This window comes from Triturus cristatus, chromosome 10 (genome assembly GCF_964204655.1).
Source record: "Triturus cristatus chromosome 10, aTriCri1.1, whole genome shotgun sequence".
NCBI lineage: Eukaryota > Metazoa > Chordata > Amphibia > Caudata > Salamandridae > Triturus > Triturus cristatus.
Genome location: NC_140593.1, coordinates 567,880,930 through 567,906,604, shown reverse-complemented (window position 1 = coordinate 567,906,604; position 25,675 = coordinate 567,880,930). Strand labels below are relative to the sequence as shown.

Below are 25,675 nucleotides of genomic sequence, written 5' to 3'. Positions count from 1 at the left end.
TGGGTTGGTTGTTGGCCCCGCCCCCAAAGCGCCAGCATCTCCCATATTTACTCCCGGTCCCAAAGCCGTCTAAAAGGAGGGAGAGTCCTACTGGTAAACACCGGCTGCCGTCAGCTGACGCTGCAGTTTACTTAAGTAAACACCGTGTTCAGTAACACAAGCCCGTCAATGAATGAAGGTATTTTCCCTGGATGTCGCGGACCCTTATTTTGTGAGAATGCAGTGGAGTGTATCGCACACTGAAGGAAACATTTGTTTGTACAGGTATGGGCAGTTTCGGATAAGAAGCATCCCTTTGGCATTCTCTAACAAACGTGAATGTGAAGGCATTTGAGCACGCTACAGGAGCACAAGATTCCATCACACAGTCATTTTTTTTTTTTTTTTTTAACAGTTTCACAGTTGCATCTTCTAGAATAATCTTGGCCAATGGACTTCATTTCCTGCATTTTTCTAACATGTGACTTGGGCTCAGATGGAAGTTGTACTGAAGTAAAATCCAAATCCCAACCTTAGAGTCGAGGGATGGCTTTTGTCTGGTTATTCCCTGAAAAATACAGTACTAACTTGTAAGCAATGCGCTACCTAGAACTTTCAGTGCGCAAATCCTCCATCTTGTTTTCCGAGCACACTTAAGTGCCCAACAAATGAAAGTGAAACTGCGTGCTACATGGCGAAATACTTATAAGGTCCCAAAGGCGAGACCTATTGGCTATGCCAATGCTTGTTATAAATTGATGTGGATCTCCTTATTGAGTCTGGTGTGTCGTTTATTGACTGTGTGCATGCAGCAGATGTCAAACACTCCTCTCGAATAAGCCAAAGCCCCTAAGAAAGCACTTTGGGTTTGCTAGGGCAAGCCCCTGCCCACTTTTAAGTGATGCCTGGACTCTGCACAGTATACCTCTTTTTGGTATACTATATAAAGAGCCAATTTCCTACAGTAACATATTCACTTTTTGTTGCTGTAGTGTCTAAATGAAAGTGCCAAACATGTTTTTACACATTGAGTGCCTTAACCAAACCTAGATATGTAGTGTTGCCTGCTGCTGGACATGAGGCTTTAGAGTGGACATAGTGGGCTACATCTGGTATCAAATTAAGTGTTTCAGTCAAGTTGCCACTGGGTCAGGGTGTTAGCTGATAATGTAGCAATTCAAATGTCTGTATGCTCATCTGCAAAGACCTGCATTTCATCATGCCTATAACTGCAAAAATGTCTAAATACATGTATTTTTTTCTTTATACAGAAGTTAGATTTTCCTTAGAGGAAAAGCCCTTCCCTGCAGCTACAGAAAGGGGCGGTGATCAGATGCAATCCAATCAAAGACTGAACAATAGCTCTACCTGTGGGTTCTTGGAAGCACAGGAGCATTGTAAGGAAGCAACCGAAAGCCCTGCTAGAAAACAAGGACGGAACAAAGTGAAATTGGCAGCAAAATTTTCTTTTGCACCTGTAACCAAACTATAATCTTCCTTTGCAGCACATTTGAGTTGGAATTATTGCTGGCATTGAAATGAAATGAAAAGTTAATGCAATCACTTTTATTGGAAATGGGTCTCCAACCATTTTATTTTCCAAAGTCGCACATATGGTCGGATATTTAATTGTTTATTGGAACTGATCACCCTGATGTTTCCCTTTGATGCTTCTTAAACTAAAAGAATTAGCAGTTAGTTTTCTAACTACACGAAAATTTATTTTCACTGTGCTTATGAGAAAACAAGTAGATGTCTTCAGCATGACGATTTTCAACTGGGACGCACAACTGCAAAGGACGAAGAGCATCAAAGGATGGTTAATTGTGATGGAAGTACCCCAACAAATCATTGCAAATCTTTTAAGTGGAATCTATGTAGAGCCTTTAACAGTGGGGGAAGCATTAGGCTTTTATTTTGAAATCCTTTAGTCATTGAATGACATGATCAATGAAAATGTTTTACTATTTGTTCATTCACAAATGTAATGAGGTTATAAAAGAATGAATTGGATTTTATTTTCCACGTGAACTTCTTCAGCAGTGTAGCCCTGCGTGGAACATAATGTTTCCTGATAACTTTGGCCAGTTAGTATTGTTTTGGACATTATCGAAAAATGTATTACTTATCTGTCTTAAACCGGTCTAGTACTTTTTAAATGTTCCTTCACAGGATCACAAATCATTTTGTGCCATTTTTGGGACGTACAAGTTATGGCACTGTAGCTGTTTTCAGGTGTCTTGCAACTGCACAGTGTCTAGTTTATGGATGACTTAAGACGATTGTGCAAATTGAATATCTAATTTATTTTAATTGTTTGCTGTAACTGTGAGCTACAGCGAGGAGCCGTCTGTGATTCTCCATTTGGTAAATTCTTCTTGGAAAAGGCCTGGAGTAATGGCAAGAGATCGTTTTGGTGGAGTGAGTTTAAAGCAATGTACATTCTGGCACAAATTTTAGTGTGTATCTATGGAACTGGAGATCAGAATTTCAAAGTAGAAAGATTCAGAGTTTATACGGTATGCATTTAATGCATAATTCATGGATTTTGCCCATGAAGAAACAATCGTTCTGATTCAGTAGATATTTTGATGCGGTTTCCACTGTAATTGGAGGTTGTCTGTGGAAATGCCAAGGTTGTTCTGCTTAACCTTGTTTTTTGAAGTTTTAAGCATGTTTAGTAAATGGGAAGCTTATTTTTGGCATGATTGCATATTGTCTTTTAAATGTGTTTTTATTCCAGTTTGGTTACTACTTGCGTTGGGATTTGGAACCTTTGTCCATTAGAGCAATTTCTTACTGGCCTTTAAAAAAGGTCAACATTATTGGAAATAATGCTGAACCAGTGGAATGACTTTATTCATGGTAGTCCTATTCAGCGACTGAAGGCACCTACCCCTTTTGGGTAAACCTGGCCTTTACAATGGATTGTATTTGCTAGGGGGAGTGGCAATTGCTGGTACATTTGAAAGCCTGCTATTAGGTTTTTTTCCACTGGCTGCGTATTTCTATTGATAGATTATATACATATTTTTTTAGTTGCTCACGGAAGACGATGGGCTCAGATTCCATATCCACCAGTGGAAACATGCCACAACATAATGGCTAAAAAGAAGGCCTTTTACTACTTTGGTTTTGCACAGAGACATTTTAAAATGTGACTAGGTTGTGATCTTTAAAGAATTTCTAGCAATGAATGTAGAAAGACATTGGAGCGTTTTTTCTGGATAGTAAAGCACAGCAATGGGGTCTGAACCAAAAGCATTTCCTCTACAGACGTGACATAGAATGTGAAACAATGGCGTGTATTTGTTTTAGAGTGCTTTTAAAGATGTAATGTAGGTTTGATTAAGGAAAAATCTCTTTGACCTTATGTTAGATTTGTCAGGGTGATTGCTACTGAAACAATGATCTATATGCGATATGTGCAACACAGTTAAACTCAAATATCCTGCTTTGCAGTCTCAAGCCACCTGAAATACATTATTGAAAGATTTTGTCTTGCAACATACATTTTGCACTGGTAATGTGATTGTGGAAGTTTCATCCTTTTGTAGAAGTCCGCGCAGATTCTGAATTCTTCGGTACAAGTTAAATGTGATAAGTTTTGAAAAGGAATTCTTCAGAAATACACATCTGCAAAAAGTTCCCATTTTGTTGTAGCATTTTGTAACCTCAGTCTCGTTAAGCAAGTGTGACGTGGATTTACAAATTGCAGAAAGTATCAAGTTTAAGTAACAGCATAAAAGCCATTCATTCATCTCAGTTGTTTGTTATTGAGAGGGGGCTGTGGAAATGATTGGAGCATCAAAATTATGCACTGTATTTTTTTTTCTTGTTAAAACGTTTTTCGAAACGGTTATCCTTTGTTTGAACACTTCTTTTGTCTCAATTGATGTTTTTGGTGTTGGGACCAAATAAGTTGTCATTAAAATTCACAAGCAAGCATATGGTTGTTTGTTGTTTCTTTGAAAACTGTTTAATGCAACAGACTGAGCATAGTTGCCGAATTTAGGAAAGTGCTCCTTTTTGACACGGTCAATCCTCCCCCTTTTTCCTGGTATCTAATAAAATGTTGATAGTGCACTGGGTTCCTGCTGTCCAGGCCACCAGTGCTAGATCCCGTTCCCTAAAACTGTACTGTTGTTCCCCCAACTGGCAATACATTTAGCACCCCCTGTAAGTCCCTAGTAAATGTTACCCCTTGTACCGAGGCTAAAGAGGGTCCCTAAGGGCTGCAGCAAATATTGTGCCACCCTCAGGGAACCCTTACATTCATGCACACTGCCATTGCAGGCTGATTGCTTTAGTGCAGAGGAAAGTAAAGACACATGGCACTCCTGCGTACCATGCCTGCGGACACTGCATGCAGTATAGGTAAGCCACCCCTACAGCCGGCCTTACAGTCCTAAGGGGTTTACTATACTACATGTGTGAACATATATGCATGAGGAGATATGCTCCTTTGATGTCCAAGTTGATTCTTAGATATTACAAGTGAGTAGGGAAGCCATTTCTAAGTACGTGTGCTGGACACTGGTAATTGCAAGATTCCCAGCTTCATGGTGGCTTCACTGAAACCAGAGGCGTTTGGTATCGAAAATCTCGTATTAATAAACTCACATTGATTCCCGCAATGGATTTATTAATACATGCCCCATTATTTCCAGGACCCTTTTATCCCTAGCTCCCCCCAGGGAGCGCGCGGACTTGTCTCGAAGTCCACCTCTGCAGCCTGCTGCTCGGTGTCCCCTGCATCTTTCTACCAGCGCAGCATGCAGGGCTACCAACCCGATCAACACCTCTCCACCCGGATGCCCCAGGGCAGGTGAGTTACTGCTAGTGGTTCTTTGGACCTTGGCTAACTACGATCCAAAGTCCTGAAGGAGTCTCCCAGAAACCGACCGTAAATAGCTGTATGCAACATATGCCTTTTCTCCCATAGGGAAGCTTTGCTACGTAAAGATGCATTTAAGTGAACTGTTTACTTAACTGTGAAAATCAATATTTGTAAAAAAAAAAAAAACTTGATAACAAACTTCTTGGTATCAAAATTGATATAAAAATTAGATATTTTTCCAAATTGGTCGCTGATTTATTTTTGTGTCTCATTTATTGCCTCTGTGAGTATAACAAATGCTTAGCACTACCCTCTGGCTCACCCACACTACCAGAATAGAGCATTTAGTGTTATAATTTTTTGCCTCTGTAAATCAGTAAGGGTTGCCTCGGCACTTTACACAGTGTACCTCGTTTTGGTCCAGTATATAAAGAGCCAGCATCCTAAACCGAAAACCGCCAGATACACACACAAAGCAACAAGAATGGTGACATATTTTTGAAGCAGTAGTTCGTGCAAATCATATTGACAACTAGAAATGCACAGTAACCAACCAGCAGTTTATAGGAGGAAGGGAGCAGAAGGAACAGCTAAAGAAACAGGTAAAAGAGCACAAAACCCAGCCAGTAACTCTGTGCCTTTCTTACTGTCCTAGTAGAACCAGTAACGTCTTTGGAACACAACTTTGTAAAACCCATCAGCGACCTAGCACCCAGGCCAAGAGCTGTGAAAACTACGCCTCAGACATTTTTACCAAGTTACAATCAGCGTCCTTTTGAGTGAAAACTTATTTTTGCCACGGTTGTCTAATTTTTTTTTTCCACAAATGTGTCTGGGCTTATATTTGGAAAGAGCAGGTGGCGATTGCTCGCCCACGCACCTTTTTCTCTTGAAGAGATGCTTGAAGCGCTCTCTTTAACCATACAATAGAACCTAAAGCACAAGTGATTGTTTGACTGTTGAAGTCCCGTCATTTGGCATTTGAAGGTAACCGGTACAGCTTACGTATAAGCTGATTTTCCGCCACTCCTGTTAATAAAGTAGATCACACAGCAAGTTCTCCATCACAGTTTGAAGGATTCTGCAGGAGTTAGAGGGGACACCCACTACCCTCAAAAGCATGCTACAGTGTTGGCTGTCCCACAGTAATACTCTTATGCTTACAAGCAGTACACTTGGCAAGGCCTTTAAGTGTTAAGCCCTCTAGTGACTCCTTTGACAGCGGAATCCTTGAGGTCATGCTCTATCTGATGTTCTACAAAAGGTGAGTAGGAGGTCAGTGGGACCAAGGTATACCCCGTTGTAGTCTGTGCTTCCAAAAAAAGATCTTATCCTTTGGTTAAATAGTAAAAACGTATCTAAAGTAGGGGTTTCTTTGGACTTCGTGAGACCACTCTGGGATTTCTCTTAAAAGGAGCAAATACCCTTACCCACTGGAGTGGGATGCTTCATCTTTTGGGCTTCTTCTCACCACAAACCCATATTTCGAGAATGCGCTGGGCTCCACCCATAGCTTCTTAAGAGTTTTTTGTATTTTACTTTGGTACCTTCCAACTGGTCAAGACGACAGACCTTAAATAAAATAATGAAGGCGTCCCAGGAAGCTAAATGTTTTATCTGAAAGAGACAATTAGTTATAGATTCATTATCTTAGAATTCCCCCCAGGCGTCAGACAGGATCCGGAAAATCTTTATTTAACAGTATCCCTGCGTGTCGGTAGGTGGTGCCATTTGACTCTCCTGCCTCCGGCATCGTGGTCACCGGGATGACATTGCGATGTCTACTTAGACGCCACCCCTGCGTGCTGATGTCAGTTCTTTCTTTTCCACGCGCCAGTCAACATAGATCCATAAAGAAGCTTCTCCCTTAGTCATTATTTTGACGGAACTTTTTTAGACTTTTGTCAACGTCTTTTTGAGTCCTCGACTCCTGGTAGCACGAGGGATGTGCCAAGCCTTAGATTAGATTAAAGGCTTATAAAGCACTTAGTTACTCCGACGGAGTGTCCGCTCACTAAGAATTCTTTCTCTCTGTACAGAGGGACCCTATCCGAAAATAAAAATTAGCACAATCCACCGGAGATGACCGAGAGAACCATGTTTTGAGATTTCTACGTAATAACACTTCTGAGGGCTGCATCCTCAGCTCCAACTGTAGTTGATTACAGGCGTTAGTTGCTAAAAAAGTTAAAGGATCTGCCTCCTAAACGTGCCTTTTGAATTTTTGGCACTGTCAGCTTTGCAGTGCCTGCACATCTAGGATTTCGGATACGACTGTAGGGGGTGAGTAAGGGTCGAAGATAACTAGGTCTGTCCTCGTTCAGAATCCTATGGCAGAAGCACAGAGCTTTGAAAGTTACTGTCCTGCACCGGTAATCAATGAAGATCCCTGAAGGGCCGCTCCCACCGGGGTTTGCCTTGGGATGTTCAATAACATCCATGCTGCAGCATTCTGGTTTTTCTGCAGCATTCTCATCGTGCTTTTAGTGACCCCTAGGTAGAGAATGTTGCAGTAATCCAATCGAGATGTAATCAGAGCCAGAGTAATGGTCTGTTCGAGGCATATGCGCTGTAGATCATATGCCATGCATAGATCGCTGTCTAGTGTTGGGTCTGGATGTTTGCTTTTTTTTTTTCTTTGAAGAAGTCTTTCCAGTCACGAGGTAGGAGACTCCTCTTTTCGGTGATAGTGTGCATGGGCATAGACTCCATTGTTAGATAGTATGTTTTCCGCCATCGGGTTTGGATGTGTATTGCTGCCCTCCGTTTCTCGGTTCCCTTCAACGTGCAATCAACTACCCTCGGCGGTATTAACAAACGCGGTTCTCCATCCGTCGCAAATCGTCTCACCTTGAAAAAACTTACATCTGAAATCTCATGGCGGGCCGTTGGGCCTACCGCACTAACAGTCGATGGAACGTACTTCCTTAAAGTTCTGTCCCGGGTGTCATGCTAAATTTCCACGCACCGACTTGCACGAAGTGTGCAACCTCTGCCTGTTCCCGGAACACAACAAGAACGACTGCGACGCGTGCCGATTGTTTCCATCGAAAAAGACACGTCGTGACCATCTGGCTCGACGCCATAAGATGCAACACCAGAGCGGCTTCTCACCGTACATCTTCGGGGAAGATTCGGACACAGAACAGATAGCTCAAGGACCCGAAGAGGAAGAACATTTCTCCATGTCTGAAGTCGACTCCGACATGGAAGAATAGGAGCAAGTTACTCCGGGTCAACGTACAATGAGAAAATAACCCCTTTGCCCCCTCAACAACATAAGACAAAGGCTCCATTCACTCCTCTGCCTAAGGGCCAAGGTCAGCATTGACAAAAGGTTTCTAATGCCCCACCCTCGGGCCTGTCTCTGACACATAAAGAGAAGTCTTCTGGCTCCGGCTTGAGCCGGCACCACTCCGGTGCTGAAAAAACACCTTCGGAACGAAACCCAAATCTAAACGTGACTGTCACAATTACACCATTGCCGAAGACTCTACCTTCGACACCGAAAGGCTCGGATCCGAAAACTTTGACGCCGAAACAAACCACTAAAGATAAAGATACTCTGTCTAAAGAGCCTCGACCCGATGCCCCGCCTTCAGAACCAAGGCAGAAGAAACTTCAATCAATCAATCATAGTATTTATAGAGCGCACTACATACCCGTGAGGGTCTCAAGGCGCTGGAGTGGGGGAGGGGGGACGCTGCTATTTTTGAAGAGCCAGGTCTTGAGATGTCTACTGAAGGTTAGGAGGTCTTCAGTCTGCCGCAGGTGGATGGGGAGGGTGTTCCATGTCTTGGCGGTGAGGTGAGACAATGATCTGCCGCCGGCGGTCACTCTTCGGGTGCGGGGGACAGTGGTGAGGGCGTGGTCTGTGGAGCGAAGCTGGCGAGTGGGGGTGTAGAGGCGGAGTCGTTTGTTGAGGTACGCTGGTCCGGTGTTGTGGAGTGCCTTGTGTGTGTGGGTGAGGAGCTTGAAGGTTATCCTCTTGTTGATGAGGAGCCAGTGCAGGTCTCTTAGGTGGGGTGTGATGTGGCTGTGGGGGGGGGATGATGAGGATCAGGCGGGCGGTGGCGTTCTGGATGCGTTTTAGCCGTTTCAGGAGTTTGGCCGGGGCTCCTGCAGAGAGTGCGTTGCCGTAGTCCAGTCTACTGCTGACGAGGGCCTGTGTGACCCTCCTTCTCGTTTCGGTGGGGGTCCACTTGAAGATCCTGCGAAGCATGCGGTGGGTGTTGAAGCAGGAGGAGGAGACGGCGTTGACCTGCTTCGTCATGGAGAGGGTGGAGTCGAGGATGACCCCTAGGTTGCATGCGTGGTCGGTGGGTGTGGGGGGTGCTCCTAGTGCAGTCGGCCACCAGGAGTCGTCCCAGGCCGAGGGGGTGGGTCTGAGGATGAGGACCTCCGTCTTGTCCGAGTTCAGCTACAGTCGGCTGTTTCTCATCCAGTCGGCGATGGCCTGCATTCCTTCGTGGAGGTTGGTTTTGGTGGTGTGGGGGTCTTTGGTGAGGGAGAGGATCAGCTGGGTGTCGTCGGCATAGGAGATGATGTTGAGGTCGTGTCGTCGTGCTACGTGGGTGAGCGGTGCCATGTAGACATTGAACAGCGTTGGGCTGAGGCATGAGACTTGGGGGACGCCGCAGATGATCACGGTGGCTTCGGATGGAAGGGGGGAGGCGGATGCTCTGAGTTCTGCCGGAGAGGAAGGATGTGGTCTAGCCCAAGGCCTTCTCTTGGATTCCGGCGTCATGGAGGCGTGTTCTTAGTGTGCGGTGGCAGACCGTTTTGATGGCGGTTGACTTGTGATTGACCCTGATACAGGACCTATCCATGCCACTCTTCCAGAAAAACAGGAGATAGACCAGCCAGAGGACTACCAAATTCCTCGCAGAAGTGTGGGCATTAACCCTTCTCCACCTTACATTCCTCCTCTTTCCCCACTGATCCCAATTTACTTATTACACTATCAAATTCACCACCACCACTTACACCTGACCCACAGGATGACTGGGATGAGGATGAAGATCAGGATAGGCCACAGGACATTGACCTTTGGGAGGATTATCATACTGACCCAAACCCAGATAATGACCCCGATTTGTATCCGTCTAGACCCTCCCCACCTGACGATAAGATTGGGTACATTGAACTCCTTAACAGAGCTGCTCAATATCACGGGGTGGAGTTGCACAAAGAGCCTTTAGAAGAGGATTTCTTCTTTGAGACACTTAGTTCCTCTCAGAGCCACTCATACCTTCTGCTAAAAGGTATGTTGAAACACACGGACGAGATATTTAAAGATCCTGTGAGGGCAAGAATAATTACACCTAGAGTGGAGGAAAAATATAAACCTTCACCCACCGACCCTGTTTACCTCGGAGGTCAGTTAACTTTAGACTCTCTGGTGGTATCCAACACTCGCAAGAGAGCTAACTCACAAACCAGAGGTGAGACTCCTCCTCCTGATAAGGAGTCTAAGATTATTGATGCCTTGGGCAAAAGAGTGGCTTCACAAGCGGCTAATTGCTGGCGCATTGCCAACGCTCAAGCTTTGTTGGCTCGCTATGATAGGGCTCATTGCGATGATTTAGAAAAACTCATGCAATTTTTACCTGACGAACATAAAACTAAGGCTAATGGCCTTACCCAAGAAGGTAAACTTATCACTAATACCTCAATCAGATGTGCCTTGGACGCAGCAGATACAGCAGCTCGTACAGTAAACACCAGTGTACTCCTACGCAGACATGCTTGGTTGAGAATCTCAGGATTCAAGCCTGAGGTGCAAACCTCCATCCTCAACCAACCATTTGACAAAGAACATCTTTTTGGCCCAACGGTTGATACCTCACTGGAGAGGATGAAAAAAGACACGGAGGTCGCAAAGTCCATGGGGGCTTTGCAATTGCCTCCCACTAGTGGATCCTTTCGCCGCTCCTTTTATAGGGGTGGTTCCAAAAAGGTTTCCACCGAAAACCCCTCCTCTTACAAGGGCAACAACCAATCCCCCTCTTCAAGAGGTTATTTTAGAGGTGGTTTCAGAGGAAACAACATTAAGGGAAGATGCAGAGGCAACTCTACACACACTTCCCCCGCAGACCAATAGTGACTTCCTTCGATTATCCCGCGATCATTCCACTCCTGTCGTGGGACGTTTCTCTCAATTCCTACCTGTCTGGAATTCAATCACTTCAGACAAGTGGGTACTACAAATTACCCAATATGGTTACTGCCTGGTGCTTACACACACTCCCCCAGATTTACTTCCAAGATCACATGCAATGTCACCAGAGCATCTTACCCTTCTAAAGCAAGAGGTTCTCTCTTGGAAAAACACGCTATAGAACCAGTCGCATTACAGTATCACAGAACCAGGGTAAACTCCCTGTACTTTTTAATTCCCCAATAAAGACTGCTCTCTCAGGCCCATACCAGACCACAGAGAACTAAATCTATACATTCAGTCGGACCACTTTCACATGATCACACTCCAACAAGTGCTCCCAATCCTTCAGCAAGGTGACTTTCTGTCCACTGTGGTCTTAAAGGACACCTATTTCCATATTCCCATTCACCCTGCTCACCAGAAATACCTCGGGTTTCTGGTAGACAGCCAACATGATCAATCCAAGGCCCTCTCATTTTGAGTAACTACCGCACCCAGGGTTTTCATCAAATGCCTGCCAGTAGTTGCGGCTCATCTAAAACAGCACATTCACGTCTTCCCTTACCTAGACAACTGGCTCATAAAAGCCAGCTCGCTGCAAAGATGCCTATGCCACACTCAAAGGACAGTCTAACTGCTTCACGACCTTAGGTTTACTGTGAATCTCACCAAGTCTCGTCTCCAACCTCAGATACACAACTGTATCTAGGAGCCACAATAGACACTCAAAAAGCTCTAGTGTGTCCCAACCCAGTCAGAATCCGCAACATGCAAACTCTAATCTCCGTTTCAGTCACAACACTCATTACCAGCTCGAGTGTTCATGCTATTGATAGGAATGATAGTGTCTTGCATTTTAATTGTTCCTTACGCAAGACTCCAAATGCGTCCTCTCCAGGAATGCTTAGCACGTCAGTGGAACCTGGCTCAAGGCCAGTTATCAGATCTAGTGTTGGTAGATGGCTGCACTCATCACTCTCTGCAGTGGTGGAATACAAAAAATCTTTCAAAGGGGCGGCCATTCGTCAACCCGGTTCCACAGATGGTGCTAACAGCAGACGCTTCGCTCACTGGGTGAGGGAGCTCATCAGCAAAAACAACATTCAGGGCATGTGGACTCTTCAACAAAGGCAACTCCACATAAACCATCTAGAACTGCTAGCAATTTTTCTAGCGTTGAAAGCTTTTCAACTTCATCTAGTACGCAAAGCTGTCCTAATTCGCACAGACAACATGACAGCAATGTACTACATACAAAAACAGGGAGGGAGACACACTCACCAGCTCTGTTAGCACAGAGCATCTGAAGATGGGCCATACCTCACAATATATATCTACTTGCGGACCATCTTGCAGGAGTAAACAACCACATTGCAGATCTGCTCAGTCATCAACGACAACAGATCCACGAATGGGAACTCCACCCTCAGGGTTCTCCTCCCGTTCTTTCAAATGTGGGGCTTCCCAGACCTCGATCTGTTCGCCACCCACTTAAACGCAAAATGCCCAAACTTCGCATCCAGGGATCCACACCCATTGTCCGAAGGCAATGCACGATGGATGACATGGTCAGGGATTTTTGCTTACACTTTTTTGCCTCTCCCACTCGTTCCATTAGTGGTTTGGAAGCTCAAACAGCACTCTCTGACACTAATCCTAGTTGCTCCCACAGGGGCCCTTCAACCCTGGTTCACAACCCTCTTGGAGTTGTCTGTAGTTCCCCACCAAAAACTCCATCTCACTCCCATTCCCCTCATTCAGAACCATGGAGAGATAAGGCTTACAGATCCCTGTCATCTCAACCTTGCAATCTGGCACCTGAAATCTTAGAGTTTTGCTACCTCAATTTTCCCCCAGATTGCATGAATATCATCAAAGAGGCTAGGCACCCTACCACAAGGGCATGCTATGCGGCAAAATGGAAGCAATTTGTGATTTACTGTAATAATCCAGTCAGTCCAGTCGACGCTTCAATCCAAAACATAATTTGTTATCTATTACATCTACAGTGTTCCAATTTAGCGTATACATCCATACGCTTACATCTTGCTGCGATAGCCGCATATCTGCAGAACAGACAGCATTTGTCTCTTAGAGTGCCTGCAATTGAGGCTTTCATGGAAGGACTCAAGAGTCATTCCTCCCAGACTTCCACCTGCTCCAGTGTGGAATCTCAACATCGTTCTTACAAGACTCATGGGTCCGCCTTTTGAGCCATTGCATAGATGTGAACTGCAATTTCTCACTTGAAAAGTAGCTTTCCTCATAGCTATCGCATCTCTAAGGAGAGTAGAAGAACCATTTTTACAAATACAACAAAACAAAGTGGTTCTTGGGACTAACACCTAATTTCTACCTAAAGTAATTTCTGCCTTTCATATCAACCAATCTGTTGAGTTGCCTGTGTTCTTCCCTCAACCAGATTCTGTGGCAGAACGTGCTCTTCACACCTTAGATGTAAAAAGAGCGTTACTGTATTACATTGAAAGAACAAAATCTTTTAGAAAGACTAAGCAACTTTTTGTTGCTTTTGCTCCCTCACATAAAGGCAATCCAATATCAAAATCAGGTATTGCAAGGTGGAAAGTATAGTGCATTCAAATATGCTATGCAAAAGCAAAACTAACGTTAACAGTTCCCCCTAGAGCACATTCTACATGCAAAATGGGGGCTTCTATGGTATTCTTAGGAAATATACCCATAGATGACATATGCAAAGCTGCAACATGGTCTACACCTCACACATTTACAAAACACTATTGTGTAGATGTGTTAGCAAGACAACAAGCTAGAGTGGGCCAGGCAGTTTTACGTACACTATTTCAAACCACTGCAATGGATACAGGTTCGCCACCGCTTTGGGAGATAACTGCTATATAGTCTATGCATAGCATATGATCTACAGCTCATACACCTCGAACGGAAAATGCTACTTTCCCAGTATGCATCTGTTCTTGGCATACAGAGCTGTAGTCGTATGCGCCCACCCACCTCCCCGGGTACCTGTACCTGTTGCGGTAACATCTTACTTAGCTAGTCTTAGGCGTAAGACCTCCAACCCCCCCCCCCCCCGAATTACCCTGCTCTTGCCTCCAAGCCTCTCCTCCCTCCCACCTCCCCTACTTAATGGCGGTTGCGCAGTGGGCACGCCAAAGGCAAGCCCGTCTGCGACCCGGCCAGCGCCAGGAACCCTGGACCTCTCAACCCATCGCTACAAAACCACCACCCTCCTCGCACTCAACCCTGGAAGTCATAGAGAATGCCAACAGGCCTCGCCGAACTCGACCCATGACCAGTTCTCCTGCCTCCACGGCCGCCAGACCCTCACCGCCACCCCAGCCTTCAACACTGCCGACGCCTGCACCGGCGACACCCTAAAATGCATCCTCCTCAACATACGCTCCGTACACAAACACGCCATGGAAATCTGGAACCTACTTGACTTTCACCCGACATCCCCTTCTTCTCAGAGACCTGGACCAAAGCATCCTCCGCCCCCGACATCAGCACCGCCATCCCAGACAGATACAAGATCCAGAGGAAAGACCGCCCCAACCACCCAGGAGGGGGGCCTCGTCATCACCCACAAGACCACCCTCCGCCTCACCACCTCCAGCGAAACCTTCCCCTCCGCCTAACACCTACACTTCCAGATCCAGACCACCCCCAAAGCCACACTCCGAGGAACCTTTGTCTACAGACCCCCCGGCCCCCGAACACCCTTCGCCACCACCATCACTGACTTCATCGCACCCCACGCCATCGCCTCAACAGACCACATACTCATTGAAGACCTTAACTTCCACCTCGACAACTCCAGCGACCCCCAACTCCACTATCCTTCGTAACACCCTCGCCAGCATCGGACTTAAACAACTCGTCAACACACCGACCCACAGAGCAGGACACACCCTCGACCCCATCTTTGCGGCAGGAAACCGCGTCCAATTCAACCACACAATGCAGCCGCTATGGACCAACCACCACTGCGTACACTTCGCCATCAACAAACACAAGGCACTGAAACCAGCCCCACGCCCACCACGAAGGAACTGGACTAAGGTTACTGACGAGCAACTTAACTCCACCTTCACCTGAGACAACCACACCTGGGTACCAGATGCAAACGACACAGTCAGAACTCCACACTTAGATCTCCAACTGCGCAGACGAGCTCGCCCCGCTACGCAACCCCAATAGACAATGCCCCAGGAAAGCTGCCTGGTTCACCACTGGTCTCCAAAAATGCCAGATGCACCTGCAGACACCTGGAGAAGTACCAAGACAACCGAAAACCACACCACCTACAAGGACTCCATGACGGACTACCACAACCAGATCAGAGCCACCAAGCGGAACTTCATCCACAACAAAATGCAGGACAACTCCAAGGAACTTTTCAGTGTCATTCAAGAATTCACCAACACACACAGCGAAGCCACGGACATCACCCCATCCCAAGACCTCTGTGACAAGCTTGAAAACTATTTCCCCCTCAAGATCAAAAACCTCTACGACAACTTCATCGACCAGGCACCACAGACAGCCCCCTGCCCCCCAGAAATACCAGCCAGCCCACCATCTCCAACTGGACATCGATCACGGCCGAAGACACTACCTCAACCATAAAAGCATCCACTCGGGAGGCCCCCACCGACCCCTGCTCCCTCAAATCTACCACGGCCACCATCGCACCCGAACAACAATGCACCTTCAACACCACCTTCAAAACAGGCACTTTCCTAGCCGACGAAGCGCGCAGAAGTCAGACCCCTGCTCAAGAAGCCCACAGCTGATCCCACCGACTTTAAAAACTATCGGTCCATCTCGCTCCTCCCCTTCGCAGCCAAAGTTGCAGAGAAAACAGGAAACTGACACGATTCATTGAAGAGAACGCCGTCCTCAACCCGTCCCAATCCGAATTCCGAAGCTGAGAAGACAGAATTCCTCGTCCTCGGTACCACCCCTTCTGCATGGGACAGCACCTGGTGGCCGACCGCCCTCGTAAGCCCACCTACCCCCTCAGACCACGCCAAAAGCCTTGGCATCGTACTCGACTCATCACTCACCATGAACCGACAGGTCAACACCGTCAGCTCCAGCTGCTTCAACACCCTCCGCATCCTCCACAAGACCTTCAAGTGGATCCCCCCTGAGTCCAGGAAGACAGTCACCCATACACTCATCACCAGCAGACTGGACTATGGAAACGCACTCTACGCCGGCATCAACAAGTTCCTACTCTGCAAACTCCAGACAATACAGAACACTGCCGCCAGACTCGTCCTCCGCATCCCCCAACACGAACACATCAGCCAACACCTACGAAGTCTCCACTGGCTCCCCGTGGAGAAAAGTCACTTTCAAAATCCTCACCCATGCCTACAAATGCCTACACAACAACTGACCCAAATACCTCATCGACAGAATCAACTTCCACCTACCCAAAAGAAACCTCCGATCTTCCAACCTCGCACTGGCCAAAACCCCACTCATCCACAGAGCAGGCGGAAGATCCTTCTCTGACATTGCAGCCAAGACCTGGAACGAGCTACTGGCAGACAACAGACGTGCCCCCTCCCTGAACACCTTCAGGAAGACCCGGCTTTTCGGCTAAACAGATCTGTGGACCCCCCCCTCCCGCGTCTTGAGACCCTCACAGGTGAGTAGCGTGCTTACAATTCCCTGATTGATTGATTGATACATGCATTCATGGACCTCTCCTTTTACTACTCTTACTAACTCCATTATCACTCTCTGCTGGAAAACAATCTAACAATGGAGTTGATGCCCATGCTCACTATCACCGAAAGGAGGAGTCACCTACCTCGTGACTAGAAAGACTTCTTCAAAGAAAAACAAAGTGCAAACATCTGGACCCAACATTAGAATGCGATCTATGCATAGCATGTGACTCTACAGCTCTATATGCCAAGAACAGATGCATACTGGGTAAGTAGCATTTTTCTTTTTGCGTCTAGAGGTAGAAGACCTAAGGTTTTCCATAGCATCCTTTAAAGACCAAAGCTGATATCTGTTCCGTAAAAGATGCGTGTTATCAAACCATACTCCCAAATTTTTTATCTTAGTTTGGGAACCGGGGTCAGCCCTACTTCTTCCAGCCACCAGATATGAGAACAGATGCAGGCTGTTTACCAACAACCATGATGTCAGTCTTGCTTGCATTTAATTGAAGGCAGCTGAGATTCATCCAATTAGCCAGATCGATTAAGCAAGCTTTGAATTTAGGCGCAGCCTCTACATCCTTCTATTATAACGTCATGATTAGCTGAGTGTCATCAGCATGACACCAGCTTCACCCCATGCTTCAGCCTCCTGTCACAAGCTGATGTCCGTCACAGATCTGCACCTCGTGTGCCTGGAGCACAGCCATGACCCAAAGTCGTGCTCCGACTGCCCGGCCGTGAATCTGAAGTTTTTGTGGGGAGTGGTCCTGAAAGCTCTTGGAGGCCCAGCAGTCCGCTCTGCATCGTTCGAGAGGAAGATCTCGGGACTGGTCGGGGAGCCACCACCACTCCTCATCGAAGTCTTCTTACTTCTCAGGTAAGTCGAAGCACAAGAAGAAGGTGAAGAAGCATAGTCCCTATTTGCCTTCTCCTCGTCCGTCGGCTGAAGCGACGCAGGACCCGGAGCGTCATCACATTCGTTACGGCTCCATCTTCGGAGCCCGCTTCTGGGACTGCTCCACGCTTCCCTCCCTCTCCGGGAGCCAGAGCGTCCTCTGCCCTGCTTCGAGCTCTTTACGAAGCGCATGGCATTTTTGGGCAGCCCGACTCCACCGGCACGCCTTCGGACGCCACGGACTCGGCTGGGGGCCCTGGGCCTTTCATGCCGGCCGGCCGCTCTGGTGCCAGAGTGCCCCCGAGGATCCAGGCCTCGATCCGGATCGACGCCGGTCGACCTCACAGTACCTTACCCGGTGCCAATACCAGTGACGACGCCCTCAACATCGGTTGTGCCCCCAACCAGCGTCGACTCCCAGCCTCACCGCCAACTTAGACACGGCGCCGGACCAACGTCGCTCAACACCGGTGCCGGTGGGTACTTTTGTACCATTGTGCATCCCTTGCGTTCCCTATCGCCCTGAGTGGCGGCCAGAGGAGGGTGAGGGGGGGTCTGTAGACCCTTTAGCTGACCAGATTGATGAGCCAGACTGGCGAGAGCAACTGGGTGATGCCAGTGGTTTGGATACCTCCCCAGACCTTGGCATGCTCTCCCCTACCATAGCTATGGAGGAGGGAGCTTTGTGTGCTGTGGTGTTGTGTAGGACTGCTGAGGCCTTGGGCCTGGAGCTTCCTACGGTGGCAGTCAGGACTAACCTCCTGACAGAGGTACTTCAACCAGCAGCGGCCTCTTCGGAGCTACTGCTGCCTTTAAATGAAGGGTTCACCGATGTCCTTCTGGGCATTTGGTCCAAACCCAGCACAGGGGCCCTTGTGGACAGAATGATTGCCCGATGCCACCGCCCGGCCCCAGGCAACCCACTGTTCCTCTCCCAACACCCTACCCCCTGGAGCTTGGTGGTCCAAGCCTCTTCTTCTAAGGGTGCAGTCCCTACTGCCTCCCCAGATAGGGAATCCAAGAAGCTGGACCACCTTGGGAAGAAGATGTTTTCTTCCACCAGCTTAGCGCTACGGTCATTAAACACCGCGTGCCTCTTGGGCTGTTATACCCATATGGTGTGAGATACTGTTGCGCAAATGCTGCCACAGTGCCCGGAGGAGGCTCGGGCCATTCTCACCCGCGCAGTGGTAGAGGGTCGAGACGCAGCTATGTTCACCTTTCGGTGTGGGCTGGATACCGCCGACTTTGGGCAACACGGTTTCCACGTCAGTAGCCCTGAGGCACTACGCCTGGTTGAGGACGTCTGGTTTCTCTGGGGATGTCCAATCCACCCTTTTGGACATGCCCTTTGATGGCCATTGCCTTTCCGATGACAAGGCGGACTCAGCGCGCAAGCATTTCAAGGATTCTAGGGCTACGGCCAGATCCTTGGGTCTCGCGGCAACCTCTCGCCCCCACGCAGTCTGCCTTGCACCCCTTTCGTAGCTACGGAAGGGGTGCCCCACCACGTTCCACCCAATCTGGCCACAGGGCCGCGCAAGCTCCCCAGCCTCTGCATGGCTGCGGATGTGGGACACAGCAATGTGGGTCTGGGGGCCAGCAGGCGAGCCAGTCCACCCATGCCCCTCCTGCAGCAGCCTCTTTGTCCGACCTCTCAGGGTCACCAGAGGCCAGTGGGCGGCAGGATTCACCGTCACTTCCCCCTTCTGGAAAAACATCACGTCAGACAGGTGGGTTTTGCTGATAGCCCGAAGGGGCTACTCTCTCCCCTTCAAGACTATCCCTTCCTCCATGCCACCAGCATTCCATCATGTCTGAGGATCACTTGGCCCTTCTCCGCCAGGAAGTTGCAGCGCTCTTGGCCAAGGGAGCTATCTAACGTGTCCCTGTGCCAGAAGGAGGTTGTGCTTGTTAATCCCACTACTTTCTGGTACCCAAGAAAGACAAAGGCCTGCGTCCTATCTTAGACCTCAGAGCCGTCAACCGCTTCCTCCAGAAGGAGAAGTTCAAAATGCTCATGTTGTCTACTGTCCTGTCGGCCCTTGATCCAGGAGACTGGATGGTAGCGTTGGACTTGCACGACGCCTATTTCCTTATCCCCGTCCTGCCAGCCCACAGACGTTACCTACGGTTCTCGGTAGACCTCGAGCATTTGCAGTTTACCGTGCTCCTCTTTGGCCTTACCAGTGCCCATCGGGTGTTCATGAAAGTGATGGCGGTGGTTGCAGCTCATCTGCGCCGATCAGGGGTTCCAGTCTTCCCCTATCTCGATGACTGGCTGTTGAAGGCAAGCTCGTCCCAGGCTGTCGTCTCCTCCCTTCAGACTATGGCGGACCTCCTGCACTCGCTGGGGTTCACTATCAACGTGCCAAAGTCACACCTGATACCCTTTTATCGGAGCTGTTCTGGATACAGCGCAGTTTTATGGCTATCCTCCCGAGCAGAGAGTCGGGGATATTCCGGCTATGATACCGATCTTGCAGCCTCTTTCCTGGATTTCGGTGAGGATGACCCTGAGGCTGCTGGCGCTCATAGCCTCCTGCAACCTGCTGGTGGATCTTGCCAGGTGGCATATGCGGGCTCTGCAGTGGGACCTGAAGTTCCAGTGGGTGTAGCATCAGGGAAATCTTTCCGATGTCGTCCCGATGTCAGGGGGACTGCACTTCAATTGCAGTCGTGGCTCACGAACCAGAATTGGGTCAGCGGCAGATCCCTTTCCCAACCAGAGTTCACAGTAGTGATGGATGCGCCACTCTTGGGATGGGGCTGTCACCTGGGAGAGGCGGAGATAAGGGGCCTCTAGTCTCCAATGGAGTCCTGTCTCCAGCGGAGTCCTGTCTCCACATCAACCTTTTGGATCTCTGGGTGATCCGTCTTGCACTAAAAGCATTCCTTCCTTCTGTCAAAGGAAGAGTAGTGCAGATGTTCAGACAACACCACTGCCATGTGGTACTGCACCAAACAGGGCGGGTGAGGTCATAGACCCTATGTCAAGAGGCCCTTCGCCTTTGGAAGGCTGGAACATCATGGCATATCCCTGGTGGTTCAACACCTGGCAGGTTCCCTGAACGCCAGGGTGGATGAATTCCACCGCCTGTGCATGATGGATCACGAATGGTGTCTTCACTCACAGGTGGTGCAAGGTCTCTTTCGGCAGTGGGGAGAGCCTTAGATCTTTTCCACATCGAAGAGAACATGCAATGTCAGCAGTTCTGCGTGTTGGAGTTTCCAAGGCGGCACTCGCTCTGCGACTTTTTTCGTCACAAGTGGAATTCCGGCCACCTGTATGCCTTTCCGCCTGCACCACTTCTGCCCAGAGTGCTGAAGATCAAGCGCGACTGGGACCAAGTTATTCTTGTGGCTCCGTACTGGGGATTAAGAGTCTGTTACCCAGAGCTCTTGAGCATGGCCATAGATCCTCCGATCAGAATGCCTCTTCGGGAGGATCTTCTGTCGCAGCAGCAGGGGATGGTCCTCCACCCGAACCTGTCCAGCCTCCACCTCCTTGCATGGAGATTGAGTGGCAACAGTTTACAGCTTTCGACCTTCCTCCCGAAGTCTGTAATGTCATCTTGGCAGCCAGGCGTCCGTCCACTAAAACGGTACAAATTTGTGGCATGGTGCACAGCAAAGGCTGTGGATCCCCTTTCTGCCCCTCTTTCAGAGGTTCTCCTCTTCATTCTATCTTTAGCCCATTAGGCTCTGCTCTGGGCACTTTTAAAGGCTACCTTTCGGCCATCTCTGCCTTTCTGCGCCTTCCTGATCAGCCTTCTCTTTTCAAGACTCTGATTGTAAATAGATTTCTAAAGGGCATTACTCGTCTCTTTCCTCCCCCTCCTTTTGTAATTACCCCAGTGGGCATTACATTGAAGACCACTTTCCTGCTTGCCATCACATCTGCTCGCAGGGTGAGTGAGCTTCAGGCTCTTTCCTTCAAGCCTACTTTTCTTGCAGTTCATCCGGACAAAGTGGTCCTTTGCACTAGGCCCTCTTTTCTGCCCAAAGTGGTTACCTCTTTCCACATAGGTCAGACCACCACATGCCCACCTTCTTCCCGCCTCCGCACCCTTCCAAAGAGGAGGAAACACTCCACCATCTGGACCTAAAACGTGTGCTGTCCTTCCACCTTGACTGCACTAAAGGTTTCTGGGTGGATGATCAACTCTTCGTGGGTTATGTGGGCGCCAAGAAAGGTCGGGCCGTGCACAAACCTACTATCTCTCGATGGGTTGTCCTATGCATCAAAATCTGCTATTCTTTGGTGAATAAGGAACCTCCAGTAGGACTGCGTGCCCACTCTACCAGGGCAACGGCAGCCTCTACTGCTTTGGGATGTGGAGTTCTGTTGCTTGACATCTGCCAGGCTGTTACGTGGACATCCCTGCACACGTTCTCAAAACATTACTGCCTGGGCAGCAAAGTCCGGAGAGATGGCTTTTTTGGCCATTCTGTGCTCCAGGACTTTCTGGTGTGAACTTAGTTTGCAGACAAACCTCCGGGGTTGGCATTGCTGGGGTATTTGTTCTAAGGTAAGGAATCTATAACTAATGGTCTCTTTCAGATAAACAAGTTATCAACCTTTGGTAACGATGTTTCTGCAAGAGACATACATTAGTTATAGATTCCTTACTGCCTGTAGGAAAGTAGGATATGCTTCTTATGGTTACACCCACTGTTTGCTTTATGTGATGTTGTTCTTGAATAGTCTGATTGGGATCCTGCTAATCGGAACCCCAGTCTATCTGCTTTCTCCCTAAACCGTTGTTAGTACCTAGGTACAATCCCAGATTGGAAACAGGGGTACCCTTATCAGTCCCTAGTATATGGTACCCATGTACCCAGGGCATAGGTACCCCAGAGGTCTCCCATAGGCTGCAGCATGTATTATGCCACCTATGAAAGACCATTCAAAATGGAACTACAGGCCTTTGATTGCAGCCTGTGTAATTGGTACATGCACCACTTACTAAAGATATAGGTTTACAATATCTAAGGGTCACTGCACTTAAACCTAGAACTCGTGCCTATAGCAGGCCTTGACAATCCTGAAGGCAGATTGCTTGGTTCTAAGTGAGAGGGTGCCCCTGCATGAGCAGGACACCCCTGCAGCCTCAAGAGTCTATTCTCCCGGGTTGTCTGTGAAGCAGCCATATACTTATATAGAGGGGCTTTACGTGACCGTGCGATAACATCTCAAACGGCTGCATCTAACCCTATTGTGTTTGGTGTCAAACATGTTGGAATCCTACCCCCAAACCGTTACCGGTGTGGGAGGTTTGATTCCACCCACCGGGAGATCCCTCCGTTAGGCTCTCAGTGTTCATGGTACCAGCCTTCCTGACCCAAACAGCACAAAATGGTTGCTGCTGACCAGAGAGATTTTCCTGCCCTCCTGCTGCTGAGCCAAACTTGAGCAGGGGAAGGCAGGACAATAGGCACCCTGTTACAGGGAGGTGTGATCACCTCCCAGACAGGATTTAGTGTAGTAGGGCTGGGCTGGTGAGTTTGCCAGCACCTGAAAGTCTGCATGAGGGGCACATTTGGTGTCCCTGTGCATAGTGCTGTTCAAACCAGTCCTGGGAGCCGTTCGCTCCCGCTCTGGCACGAAACTGGACAAAGAACATGGGAGTAACCTCCCCCTGTCCAGACCTCCCCTTGGAGGGTCCCCTGAATCTTCCAAACCCTCTCCTTAGGGTACTTAAGGGCTTACCTGGGTGTAGGTCCCTAGATTCATCGTGGACAAGATTCAGAACTGAAACCACTGCACTTCTACTGTCTGGGAACTCTCGACTTTGCTTGACTTTGTTTGGGCCTGACTTGGTCTACATTTCAGTCTGCTGCCTCATATGTGCCTGTGCACCATACAGGATCCGTGCAGAACCTGTGGAGCATCCATGACACTAGAAGATAATCTCCCTTAAAGTGAAGGAGTCACTCCCCTGCATTCGCATGCAGCTCAATACTGCTGACCGGTCTGCTGATCATGAGCTTCTGCGGACACCAAATGGTTCAACAACACAGGTAGTGGTCATCCATGGATCCAGAGGCCCGAGCTTCCCTCTGACCAAATTTGAGGACAGAATTCCCTGTGGGGGCTGCATTAACCGAACCCCTGTGCACTGCAAACTTTTGCAAATTCATATTTTTATTCTCAACTTTGCGACTAGTGCATTGGGCTCCAAGTAGTCCCAACCTCCGGCAACGTCTTCAGCCACATCGCCTCGTGGGCACCGTGGCCTGTTCCTATTGGCGAGCTGCTCAAGGTCCTCTAGCGACTCCTGTGCCTCCGGCCTGTGTGTCCATTTGAGGATCACCTTTGATTTCCTTGGGCTCCCCTGATTGCTCGGGACTTGCCCTGACTCCCTTGCTTGTGGTGAGTCTCCTGGACCATGCACCTTCTTGACTTTCTGCGTGGATTGCATTTGCCAAGGCTTGTTGGTACTCCCGCCTGACACCTACCCCCCCAGCATTCTACATCCTTCGTGGGACACCTCGTATCTGGCTCCTGATCATTCTCAGCGTCGCCTGGTCCCTGCAGCTGCAGAGTCAAGGTCACCGTCATCATCCCTGTAGCACCCGACATCGGAGGCCATTCGTCTTCCAAGTCTCCTGGTCAATCCGGAGTGACATACTCTGTCCCCTCTGCTTTCAAGTACCCTTCAACAAGAATCCACATTTGGATTCCAACGTACACTTTCGCCTCTTTCAACAGCGTCACTTTCCTGAAGTCCTCCATTGGGTTAGACGGCGGTCCACTTCACACCTATGCACCCGGCTCCCCTGGGATAGGTAACTTGGGTACTAAGGTATCCACGGGTGGGGTGGCTCTCCAACCTTCTGTTTTCCACAGTATTTCTTCAGGGTCCACTGGGAAGGGCCCCTAATCTTTAAAATTCCAACCGCGACTTGCACATAGACTTGCACAGAACACGCGGCTGTGTTTACACACTGCACACGCTCTCCGTGGGGTCCCGATCGCCTCACCTTGGGTGGTTCCTTGGGGTTCCAGCAATTCTACATCGCCTCGACATTGTCCTGACTCAAGTCATGGTTCTTATACCATGTTTTTTAGTGTATGGTTTGGACATCATATACTATACCAAGCCCGCTTCTCACACCGCCCCACCCATCCTCACCGTTCTGCGAACTGACTTCTAGGGATAGGGGATCCCACCTAGGTCCCTAGTTTTGTACACCAGTGGTCAGTGTCTTGCATGGATCTGCACTTCTGGCATGGAAAGTCGTGTCAGAACTGACGTCAGCACACAGGTGTGGCAACTAAGTAGACACTGCGACATCATGCCAGCGACTACGACTCCGATGGCGGATGCGGAGTCGACCGATGCCACCTACCGACGCACAGGGGTACTGCTACAGAAAAATTCTCCGGATCCAGTCTGACGCCTGGGGGTAATTCTAAGGTAAGGAATCTATTACTAATGTATGGCCCTTACAGATGCATTGTCATCAAAGGTAAGTAACTTGTTCATTGGCACTTCTCAGTCACATCAATACTACGAGGAAAACACAAGGGTCTTGCGTATTGCAGATCCTTGGTGAACTATATGGCTGAAATGTCTACTCATGTAAAATATCCCAAAGGGGTCCTGAGCCTTCATCAGGATGTAGCTTCCTTTTAGGATATCTGTTGACACTGTACGCTGTTCCGGGCATCCCTAGGGTCATACATCAGTCATTTAAAAGAAATTAAAGGTGCTTGTCTCAACTTTTCAAACTGAGTCAATACCTAGAGAGAATTTCACACCATAGATCATTTTTATACCATAACCATGATGTCTGAAGGGAATATCCCAACCTCTATTAAAATAGCACACAAAGCATAGCACACATTATGTTCAAGTCAGAGTATACAATTGGTCCTTCTTTTTTCCCACAGATATAATATGGGCAGGCCTCCTGGCTAGGCTACCTAGTTGGCTATCTACATAGTTATATAAGCTGGCTTGAGTCAATATTGCTGAACAATGTCCACCACAGTAGCAACTGCCTTTTTGAACACGTGGCCCAACACCAGCGAGGGTTGCATAGTGATGTTTGCACAAGTCCAAGCCACCCCAACTTAATAAGGCTAAACTAGCAGCCATCTA

The 25,675-nt window shown here is 48.4% G+C and overlaps 1 protein-coding gene across 6 annotated transcripts in view; it reads left to right on the top strand.

The window, feature by feature from the left end:
- MARF1 (meiosis regulator and mRNA stability factor 1) overlaps positions 1–3,927 on the top strand; it is an 891,622-nt gene extending 887,695 nt beyond the window's left edge. For all 6 annotated transcript variants that reach the window (XM_085632075.1, XM_085632071.1, XM_085632074.1 and 3 more), the window contains one exon: positions 1,251–3,927. In XM_085632075.1, coding sequence (XP_085488201.1) covers positions 1,251–1,471 — 221 coding nt within the window. In that variant the 3' untranslated portion in view covers positions 1,472–3,927. The remainder of the gene's footprint in view (positions 1–1,250) is intronic.
- Positions 3,928–25,675: the final 21,748 nt, after the last annotated feature.